Source organism: Sorex fumeus, unplaced genomic scaffold, assembly GCF_029834395.1.
Source record: "Sorex fumeus unplaced genomic scaffold, SorFum_2.1 ptg000265l, whole genome shotgun sequence".
Lineage (NCBI taxonomy): Eukaryota > Metazoa > Chordata > Mammalia > Eulipotyphla > Soricidae > Sorex > Sorex fumeus.
Genome location: NW_026606322.1, coordinates 1,308,561 through 1,320,684, shown reverse-complemented (window position 1 = coordinate 1,320,684; position 12,124 = coordinate 1,308,561). Strand labels below are relative to the sequence as shown.

At 37.9% G+C, this 12,124-nt stretch overlaps 1 protein-coding gene across 2 annotated transcripts in view; it reads right to left on the bottom strand.

The window, feature by feature from the left end:
• The window catches only part of GOLGB1 (golgin B1), a 68,385-nt gene that overhangs the window by 51,476 nt on the left and 4,785 nt on the right, over positions 1 to 12,124 (bottom strand). The window contains exons 2-4 of one of the 2 annotated variants that reach the window (XM_056109468.1): positions 7,028 to 7,122; positions 2,580 to 2,732; positions 1,552 to 1,704 (exon numbers count right to left, since the gene is read on the bottom strand). In XM_056109468.1, coding sequence (XP_055965443.1) covers positions 1,552 to 1,704; positions 2,580 to 2,732; positions 7,028 to 7,120 — 399 coding nt within the window. In that variant the 5' untranslated portion in view covers positions 7,121 to 7,122. The remainder of the gene's footprint in view (positions 1 to 1,551; positions 1,705 to 2,579; positions 2,733 to 7,027; positions 7,123 to 12,124) is intronic. The other variant, XM_056109469.1, reaches the window with a different exon arrangement.

Below are 12,124 nucleotides of genomic sequence, written 5' to 3'. Positions count from 1 at the left end.
GGAGCAAAACAATAATTTCAAACTTTCTTCTGCCTAATGGAGTAAGAATTAGAAAAATTCAGAAATACGGTGACAGAATTTTGGGAGAAGTTAGTATAGAAAAGAAAAAAATCTTTCCATACAACAAGATGCAATAAGGAATACAAAAGTAAATAAACACAAAATAGAATGTCTTAAAACTTAAACAAGAATTCTACTTTTAAATGAAGACATTAAAAGAACTGAGAGAAAGTGACAAATGTTAAAGAAACTTAAAGAGTAACAGAAGTTCCTTAAGTAGAAAACAGACCTAATAGATTCTGTTCATTTCTTCTCCCCATTTTTTGATGGGATTGGAAGTTTGTTTTTGTTTTTTTTTTTCTCGTACAGTTTTACTAACATCTCGTATATCTTGAATATTAACCCCTTATCTGATGGACATTGGGTAGACAAACTTTCCCATTCAGTGGACTCTCTCTGTATTTGGTCAGTGTTTCTTTTGAGGTGCAAAAGCTTCTTAGTTTAATATAGTCCCGTTTGTCTATGTTTGTTTCCACTTGCTTGTTCAGTGGAGTTTCATCCTTAAAGATGCCTTTAGTTTCAATGTCATGGAGGGTTCTGCTACATTTTCCTCCATATACCTTATGGATTCAGGTCTGATAGTGAGGTCTTTAATCCACCTTGATCTGACTTTTGTGCCTGGTGTTAAAGGTCTGAGTTCATTTTTTGCAAGTAGTTGTCCAGTTTCTCCCAGCACCACTTGTTGAAGAGGCTTTCCTTGCTCCACTTCACATTTCTTGCTCCTTTACCAAAGATTAAATGATCATATGTTTGAGAGTCTGTGACAGAATACTCAACTCTGTTTCATTGGTCTATAGGTCTGTTTCTATACCAATATGATGCTGTTTTAATTACTACTTCTTTGTAGTACAGTTTGAAGCTGGAGAAGGTGATGCTACCCTTCTTTTTCCTAAGGACTGCTTTAGCTATTTAGGGGGGACTATTGTTCCATATGAATTTCAGGAGTGTTTTGTCTATTTTTCGAACAATGTCATGGGTATCTTTATGGGGACTGCAATGAATCTGTATAATGCTTTGGGGAATATTCCCATTTTGACAATGTTAATCTTCCTGATCCATGAGAAGGGGGTGGATTTCCATTTCCTAGTGTCCTCTTTTATTTCTTGAAGTAGTGTTTTGTAATTTTCTTTGTATAAGTATTTAAGCTGATTTCAAGGCACTTGATTTTCTGAAGCACTATTGTGAATAGGATTGTGTTTTTAATATCTTTCTTCTCTTTCGTTATTTGTATATAGGAAAGCCATGGAATTTTGGGTGTTGATTTTGTAGCCTAATTTGTTGGCTTTCTTGAGTTAGTTGAAAGTCTAGGTCAAAACTGGCATTTCATTTCAAGCTTTCCTTTAGCCCTTGATTTTTCCTATAGTATTTATGCCTACGAAATGTCATTAGTACTGTATTATTTTGGTTTCATAAACGTTTATGATTAATAAGTACACAAAATAGGAAAGCTTTTTACCATCAGAAAACATGTATGATACCCAATAAACAAACCTTGGGAAGTAGCTCCTCTGAATGAGGTTCTATAGGTAGAACAGTTCCTCCTTGTGCCTTCATTTCTTCTATGCATTTGTTCAAAGAAGTTAGTTTGGCCTTAGCATGAAGTTTTAGCTTTTTTATTTTGTTATCAGCAGATTTTCTTTCTTCCTGTCAGAGAACAATGAGAGAAAATACATATACGTTTACTCCTCACTTATTGAGCATATAATAAAAGTAATGCTTAAAAAGCATTATCTGCAGGACTGGAGAAATAATCAGTCTCTAGTCACTTAAAGAAAAAAATTGTGACTGGCTCATTTATCAAATTTGTTAAAGCTGATAAATAAGTCATTTGTCAAATGCTCAGTAGAAAGAAACTATGGTAGGCCTGCCCGGGGGGGAAAGGGTGTTGCTCCATTCGCCCAATCCTCTCTGGAAAGAAAGATGGCGGCCGCACGGGAGCCTTGTGGACAGCAGGTTTGAGCCGGGGGTGGGAGCGGCAGGGACCTCATGGGAAGGGGGGCGTTGTGGGCCGTCCCGACCGAGGTCACCAGCTGCCCCCCATGAGCGGCTATCCAGCACAGCCACGACTCCAGAGCACAGAAACCAATCTCTTAACTATCTAACTTTTAATAGAAATTCTTCCAGGGTAATAAGTAAAATAGCAGAAATCCAAAATCAACATTTAATTCTTGAACCCAGCTGTAGAAAGCAAATCATTTCACAACGCTGCTTCAGCATGTCTGATTGGGGGGGGGGGGGGTCGTAAACGCTAAACAATAATGGTGCATCTTCTATCGAAACAATGTATCTAGTCAAAGTAGATAGAGTATTAACTAGAACTCATCTGCCTCACAGGAATTGGGAGGGGTGGGAGGTGGGGTTCTATTGGGGTTTGCGGTTAAAAATAAGTATTGGTAAAGGGAAATGTGTTTGATATTTACATGACTGAGACCTAAACCCGAAAGCTCTGTAACTTTTCCCACAGTGATTCAATAAAGAAATAAATTTAAAAAAAAAAAGAAAGAAAGAAACTATGGTACCTGGAGAGTTTCATCCTTCTGTTGCAGCTGAATATCCTTCTCTCTAATTAATTCTTTGAGCTCTACCAGCAACTGCTCTGAATATGCCAGGCGTTCCAAAACATCTTGCTGTGATGTATTATTTAACTCCATGTCAGATTCTTGAGGTAATTCCTAGAATTTAATTTTTAAAAGTTCAATGCACCAGAGAAAAGATATTCACTTTCAAAAGGGAATTCTTTTAGTTCAACTTCACCTTATCTTTTGCAAAAATTATATTCTTACTTAAGAAAGTCTGAAGGGCCAGGAATATGTCAATAGTAGAGTGCTTGCCTTTATTTATGAGGTTCAGGGAGGGAGGAAGGGAAGAAAGGAAGGGAGGAAGCAACTTAGTTCCCCAAGTCTGAGATATAATAATCATTATAACAATAACCACAAAATATTATTTTGCAATGTTAAGCATTTTACAACTATCTCTTTAGAGTGGTTTCCTATTTTACCAAAAACACAATTATAAGCAAAGATCAGGACCCATTAAGTGGATCAGAACTCATAAGTGGACGGGGGTCTAAATACTTAAATTAAGAATAAATGGAGTCTTTGACCTCCTCCCACCCCATTGCGATCAGTTCTTCCAAGTCCTGTGGACCAGAAAAGACCCACCGCTCAGCCTTTGGTCCCAACCCAAAAAGGCATACGGTTGTTTGATGAATCAGGAAAGAACACCTATCAATTTGCTACCTACAGTGAATTTGCCTAAACTAGTAACCCACAGGTTCAGGGTGAAAGGATGGAAAACAATCACACATGTCAATGGCACACACACACACAAAAAGCTGGAACACACTTATATCATAACAAATAGCATTATAAAAAAAATAGAGACAGTGATGGACATGATTTACTGGTTAGGGAACAACAGATCAAGAAGTACTTTGATTAATATTTACACATCAAATAAAGACTAACCATAAAGCTCTGCTCACAAACATAAAAAAAAACACACACACACACAATGATGGAAACACAATAGCATTGGAGACTTCAATACTCCACTATTGCCAACAAATAGATCATTCAGAGAGAATATTAGTAAAGAGACAAGAGCTCTAATCAAGGAGCTAGAAGATCTGGGCTCACTGGACAAATATAGGGTTCTCATCACCAAAAAGCTGAATATACATTCTTCTTTAATGCACATGGAACATTTTCTAGGATAGATTATAAATTAGGGCATAACTAAAATATACATAAATTTACAAATATAGAATTCGAACAAAGTATCTTTTCAGATCATTATGTCATGAAAGTATAAGTTAACCACAAAAAGAGTGGAAAACTCCCAACAGTTGGAAGTCGAACAAAACACTGCTAAACAACTGAATCAAAGAGGAAATCAAAGAGGAAATGAAAAGACTCCTTGAAAGCCTCTTCAACAAGTGGAACTGGAAAAACTGGACAGATACCTGCAAAAAAAAAAAAAAAGTGAACTCTGACCTCTGTATAACACCAAGCACAAGAGTCAGATCAAAGTGGATTTAACACCTCCATATCAGACCTGAATCCATAACGTACATGGAGGAAAACGTAGGCAGAACCCTCCATGACACTGAAGTTAAAAGCATCTTTAAGGATGAAACACCTCTGATAAAGCAAGTGGAAACAAACATCAACAAATGGAACCATATTAAACTAAGAAGCTTCTGCACCTCAAAGAAAATAGTGACCAAAATACAGAGAGAGCCCACGGAATGTGAAAGCATATTTACCCAATACCCACCTTATAAGGGGTTAATATCCAGGATATCCAAGATGTTAGCAGAACTGTACAAGAAAAAAACCTCCAACCCCATCAAAAAATGGAGAAAAAATTAAGAGAAGCTTCCTCAAAAAAGAATACAAAAAGCCAAAAGGCACATGAAAAAATGCTCTACATCACCAATCATCAGAGAGATGCATATCAAAACAACAATGAGATATCATTTCACACCACAAGAGACTGGCACACATCAAAAAGAACAAGAACAACCAGTGCTGGCTCAGATGTGGGGAGAAAGGGACTCTCTTTCATTGTTGGTGGGAATAACCGACTGGTCTAGCCTTTCTGGAAAACAATATGAGCACTCCTCAAAAAACTAGAAATTGAGCTTCCGTATGACACATCAACACCAATTCTGGGAATATATCCTGAGGGTGCAAAAAAAAAAGTACAGTAGAAAAGACATCTGCACCTGTATGTTCATTGCAGAACAATCCACAAAAAAAATCTATGCTCTTATTTTCACTGCAGCAGTATTCACAATAACCAAAATCTGGAAACAATCAAAGTGCCTAAGAACAGATGACTGGATAAAGAAATCGGAATATATATATATGTATGTATATATATATATATACACACACACACACAATGGAATGCTATTTGACTATAAGGAAAGATAAAGTTATGCAGTGTGCTGCTATCTTGATGGTTCTAAAAAGTATCATGTGGAGTGGAATTAGCCAGCTAGTGGAATTAGCCAGCAAGAGAGGAACAATCAGGCCAAGAATGATTTCTCATAAGTGGGATATAAAGAAACTTCACAAGGGAATAACAAAGCCCCAAAGGAAACAGACACAAAAAGCTGGCTACAGTTCTATTCCGTAGAAAACCTGCCTCTGAAACAGGATATATTAAGGAGAGGAACATTAGAACAATGGTGGGAGGAGGAAAGTACCTGTTGAGGTCGGACGGGGCATAAGGGAAACTAAGGATACTGAAGCTAAGCGACACTGATGAAGGGATGGGTGATGCTATAAAACTGTATGCCTGAAACTTAACAATAACTTTTAACTCTGTAATCCACCGTGATTAAAAAAAGAAAGGGATTTTAAAAAAACAAAAAGAGAAAATATACACACCATTATTCATTGTAGCACTCAGTATAGTACCTAAATACAGAATCAACCTAGGTATCCAAAAATGGATGGATTATGAAGATGTGGAATTTATACACAACAGAATACTATGCAGCTGCAAGGAACAATAAAATCATGCAATTTGCTGCAACCTGGATGGTACTGGAAGATATCATGTGAGTGAAATAAGCCAGAAGGAGGACAAATAACAAGATGATCTCACTCATCTGTGGTATGCAGAATAACTGGACAAGAAAATGCAATATAGAAAAGAGTAGATGCTGAGATCATCCCTGACCCGACAGTATAGGAAGCAGAAGTACAGAGAAAGAAAAATGGACAGAAAAAGGAAGAAGACGAGAAGGGGAAATAACAGGGAGCAGGAGTTAGGGGCCTCAGGCATATAGGGGGAGTGGTATGACTATAACCCAAACCACAGATCCAACAGCACTGAAAATATGAGATCCACACTATAACTACCAAACTTTAAAGTGTGCCTGTCAAGGCAGTAGGCTGGGGTGAGGGTGGGGAGGCAGGCGGGAATTCAGAAAGCTGGTGAAAGAAAACTGACAACGTTGGTGGGATTAGCACTAGAATGTATGCACTAGCACCGTATGTCTAAAACTCAACTATCAATTGTAAATCGAGGTTCTTTAATTAAATATATTTTTTGAAAATTTAAAAAGAAAGAATAGGAAAACATTCTCAATGAGAAAGCAATATTACTATCTTTTCAGAAAATCCGATCACATATTTTGATTTCTTATGTGGTTCTAAGTAAGTACAAAATACACTGTAAAAGTAGCAGTAGAGAAATTTATACTAGTAAACAAATGTTCTCAAACCCCAAATGGTTCTTCATTTGCACCATTTGTAATACAAACCTTCCTTTGAAACAGGAACATACACTCAAGGAGTTAAAACAATCTAACACTAAACAAGGTTCAGGGGCAAAAAGAAAAGATCTTGCACATATCACCCAGAGTGCTGGAGAGAGAGTACAGCAGGCAAGACATTTGCCTCGCATGCAGATGACCACAGGTTCAATCCCCAGCACCTCATATGGTGCCCCAAACCCACCAGGAGTGAACCCTGAGTCCAGAGCCAGGAGTGAGCTGTGAGCACTGCCAGGTGTGGCCCCCAAACAAACAAGCAACAACAAAAAAAATCTACCTCTGGCTATTAAGTCAATCTGACAGAATCTTCCATCTAACACAAAGTATCCTCCCCTCCCCTCCCCTCCCCTCCCTTCCCCTCTCTCTCCCTCTGTCTCTGTCTCTCTGTCTCTGCCTCTCTCTTTCTCTCTTCCCCCCTCCTCTCCCTACCCCCCACTCTTCTGGACTACATGTGGTGGTTTTCAGAGCTTACTAGTGACTCTGCACAGGAATTACTCCTAGCAATACTTGGATGGCCATATGTGGTGCCAGGGATCAAATAGTGTCGTACACAAGCAAAGTAAGTACCTTAGCCATTGTACTATCTCTCCATCCCTCCTTCCATCTTAATTTTTTCCCCCTAAAAACAATACAAAACATATCTCTATCAGTCTAATTCAGAACAGAGTTACTTACAGTGTCCATAGAAGTCGTCATATTCGGATCAGTGTCATCACCTGATAATTCATGTAAAACAACATTTGCCAATCCTGACAATCGACTCAGCATTACTACAGAAAAAAAGAAAAGAATCAATAAAGTAGATCTAGTTTCTCTTATACTGGTAAAAATATTATCTATAAATAAAATAGCAAGAACTTCAGAAAACATATATGTTAATGTTCTTAAAAAGGCATCTGAGGGAAGTTGACATTGGTGAAGGAACTGGCATTGAATTATTGTATGCCTAAAATGCAACTATCAATAACTTTGTGAATCATGGCATTTTAATAAAAATTTTGAAAGGCATTTGAGGATGTTTTTTAAGAGACTTTGAACAAAGTCTACTAAAATTTTTATGAAACCATAAAACTGAATAGCCTAAACAAAAGATGGGAGGCACTTACAGTTCCCAACCCTGAACTGTACTAAAAAGCTATAATAATCAAAAAAGCATGGTACTGAAATAAAGACAGGCCTGCAGACCAAAGGAAAAAACAGAGTCTTAAGTTTAACTCCCACACCTCTGTACAGTTAATTTATAAAAAAGGAGCAAAATATATGAAGTGGAACAAAGAAAAATCTCTTCAACAAATGGCTCTGGGAAGATTGCAAGGCCACATATACATGTACAAAAATAAAATTAGAACTGTATCCTACATCACTCACAAAAGTAAACTCAAAGTGGATTAAAGACCTCAAGATTAAACCAGAATCCATAAAATATATTAAAGAGTACTGAAGAAAACATTGGCAAAACTCTCCAGGAAATTGACCACAGAGGCAAAGACAACAAAAACATAAATAAACAGGACTACAAAAAATTAAAAGTCTTCTGCATAGCAGAAGAAAATTGAGCTATAAAAAAATATATACCCTTCTGAATGGCAAAAATATCTGTACACTGCACCGCACTGTCCTCCCGTTGTTCATAGATTTTTCTCAAGCGGGCACCAGTAATGTCTCCATTGAAAGACTTCTTGTTACTCTTTTTGGCATATTGAATACGTCACGGGTAGCTTGCCAGGCTTTACCGTGAGGGAAAGATACTCTCGGTAGCTTTCCAGGCTCTCCAAGAGGGGCGGAGGAATCAAACCCAGGTTGGCTGCATGTAAGGCAAACACCCTACCCACTATGCTGTCGCTCCAGCCCATCTGTAAACAATACACCAAATAAAGGGTAATATCTAAGATCTACAAAGCACTCACAAAACTAAACACTAAAAAAGGTCCATCCTAAAATGTTGAGAAATGAACAAACACTTTCCAAAGGAGATAAACAGATGGCCAATAAGTATAATTGTCACTTAGGAGTAAAGAAATGAAAATCAAAACAACATTGAGAAATCATCTCATGCCACCTTGATAGGTACTTTATCAAAAAGTCTATGTTGGCAATTGTGGTGAAAAAAGAACCCTTATCCACTGTTGGTGGAAATGTCCTCAGGTTCAGACTCTATAGAAGCAGAAGTGATCCCTGAGCCCCAAAACAAAAAACAAATTTTGACTATTAAAACACACACACACACACATGCTACTTTATTATCTACTGTATTTTTCAGAGATTTTTATCCCTAGATAAAATTCTTAAGAAATAAAAACTCAAATTCACCAAAATACCTGAACACAACTAGCAGCAGCTTTAGTTGCAATAGTGCCAAACTGGAATCAATACAGAACAAGTAAATGGTTAAAACTGATCCATGCAGAGGTCAGAGATATAGCTCAAATGGCTGAACACATGCTTTGCAAGCAGGAGTCATGAATGTGGTCTTGGCACCATTGGATATTGCCCAAAACCCAAAGTACCCCATCCCAAGAAACTATTGTACATATATATATATACATATATGTATATATATTCATTTCATTTTTTCATTTCATCATCCTGTTATTCGTCGATTGCCTCGAGCAGGCCCCAGTAACGTCTCTTTCATCCTAACCCTGAGATTATATTCAAGGCTCTTTAGGAGAATGAGACCCATCATTGTTACTGGTATTTGGCATATTTGGTATGCCACGGGGAGTTTGCCAGACTCTGCCCTGTGGGCAGGCTACATTCGATAGCCTGCAAGTTTGTCCAAAGTAGGAATGAGATAATAAGATGTCATAAAAAGATGTCCTGATAAGATGTCGCGTGGCCGCGAGAGTAGGCTGGGAGATCTCGGCCCCGGAACCCGCGTGGATTTGTCCCTCTGCCAGTACCTTCATGTGTGCGGAGAGTGGTCTCAACATATATATATATATATATATATATATGTGAACATATTCAAAGTGTGTGGGGGGGCAAAGAGGAGGGGGTAAAAGGAATTACTGACACACCTAACAATTTAAATGTATATTCAGAAATTTTTTCCCAAATAAACAAAGTAAGCCAATCACAGAAGCTACAAACCTAAAATAGTGTTTCTGAAATGACAAAATTTTATAAATGAAAGTCAGATTAGTGGTTGCTAATTGCAAAAGGTTTAGAGGTGGGCAGAGGCTATAAGTCACTACTGAAAGAAATAGAAGAGAACAAGAAAACAGAAATATATTCTTGCTTTATGAGTTAATAATGAAGAAATACCATTATTAAAATGACCAGCTATACAAAATGCTGTAACAGATTTAATGAAAAATTCATCAATGTTCTCATGGTCTTCTTTGTACTCTCTTTTCTTTTTGGGTCACACCCAGCAATGCTCAGGGGTTACTCCTGGCTCTGCACTCAGGAATTACTCCTGGCGGAGCTTGTGGGAAAATATGGGATGCAGAAGATTAAACCCAGGTTGGCCGTGTGTGAGGCAAAAGCCCTACCTGCTGTGCTATCGCTCTGGCCCCCATATATATTCTTTGGGAACAAAAACATAAGGGAACAAATAGTAAAATTTGTATGAAACCATAAGAATCCCAAGTAATTTTGAGAAAAAGAAGAAAGATGGCATCATAGTACCTGACTTAAGACTTTACATAAACATAAGATAAAAATGACATTAATGATAATAGCCATTAATCCGTAACAGACACTCTGAAAATTACTATCATCATACTCATTGCAGAAAAGAGAAAAACTAAAAAAGTTGAGACATTTTTGGGGCTGGAGCAATAGCACAGTGGGTAGGGCATTTGCCTTGCACATGGCTGACCCAGGTTTGTTTCTCAGCATCCCACTGGTCCCCAGAACACTGCCAGGAGCAATTCCTGAGTGCAGAGCCAGAGCCAGGAGTAAGCCCTGTACATCACCAGGTGTGACCCAAAAACCAAAAAAAAAAAAAAAAAAGGGAGAGAGAGACATTTCAAAGACCTTTCCTCTGAATAAGACACAGAATAAGATTTTTTTTCAAAATTGAAAATGCACTACTTTTTATGTAACAGTGTGAAAATATGCACCATTGAAGAAAAGAAAGGTCATTAAGAGAGAACAAAAAATCTGGGAGAATGATACAGATATACCACTTCAAGTCAAAGCAAAATAGATTTCTCATAGACTGATTAAGGAACCTAAGAGGGAAAGTGGAGGGCCCAGGGGAAAGAGAACAGATGGGAGTCAGGATTAGTCCCTGGCCCCACTATGAAATGGTTATATCACTGGGTGAGTCACTTTATAGTTTTCTAATCTCAAAATGAATAAGGTTGCCAAGGAGTATTCCAATGCCCAGTATTAGGAGTTCAGAATTCAGCTGGGGTTTTTATAACTGTTGCCATGAAAGGAGTAATATGGAGATGGAAATGAAAAGACATCGCAATAGGCAGTTAAGTGGTTTCAGAAGTTTAGCTCTTTTGAAGGCAAGATAGCTATTCACTCATGTTTAAACTCAATGAAGAAAGACGAGTAACTGTAGAACAAAAATGGGGAAAAAAAAAACAGTAAAGGGGAAAAGATTCATGTTTGTAATAATAAATCCATGTAAGGATTATGTGTGACAGTGGGACAATGTTCTTACCATACTTAACAAAGCACCTGAATCATGAGTAGCAACTTAAGAATAAAAAGCTCTGTACCTCAGTACCTGTAGTGTAGGCAGGGTTCTTGTAGTCAACCCAGGTTTGATTCCCATCATTCCCATCATATGGTCCCCCAAGCCTACCAGGAGTGGTATCTTAGAGCAAAGCCAGGAGTAAGCCCTGACTGTGGTGTGGCCCAAAACCAAACAAATGAAGGGAGAAAAAGAATAAATAAACCTCCACGTCAAAGACAGACTTCAATAAAACACTGAGGCAAATAAAACAACTCCTTAAAGTCAATAATGACTACACTTCCCACAAACTTGCCAAACAATCTTAACACTTGTAGAAGAGGCAGAACTTAAAAGTCAATGAATGTCTTATTCACTCAGTCTTCACTGCTATTAGTACTTATTTTCAAAGTATCTACTAAATGTTGAATATTCTGCTAAAAGTTTTTTGAAAAGAGACAGAAATGAAAAGAGACATGTAAGAAATGTCACTGAAAACAAAGACTTTACAACAAGAATACATGAGCGTAAAATAACAAAACAGTGAACGCATTCCTCTGTGGAAATTTTTTCTAGGGAGTCACACCCGGCGATGTTTAGGAGTTACTTCTGGCTCTGCACTCAGGAATTACTCTTGGCAGTGCTCACGGAACCATATGGGAAGCCTGAGATGGAACTTGAGTTACCTGCATGCAAGGAAAACACTCTACCCACTATACTCCGGCCCCCTCTGTACACATTGAAATACAACATTTGCTTTGGAATTTAAGTCACATTATCCCCACAAAATTGAAACACAGTGATACTGTAAGACTTTCAGGTCACTCCTCAAAGTTACTGCATATTTGGTTGAGCCTTGCTAGTTGATCTTAATTACCAAAGTAATCTTCAACCAAATGGAGGAGGCAATGTAATTGAGAAAATGAAATATTATAATTTTACAATTAAAAATAAACTTTTTTCATGGGGGTATGAAGCTGCCAGCAGGTCAATCTGTACCTGTGAGGCAAGTGTATCAGCAGCCTGATGACACCTTCAGACTTCCAGATACCCCAAAATTGCTGCTCTGCCTTTGGCCAGATCCCAACAAACTGGGGCAAAGTTTACCAGAAAGTAAATGGCCAAAAGTTAGGTAT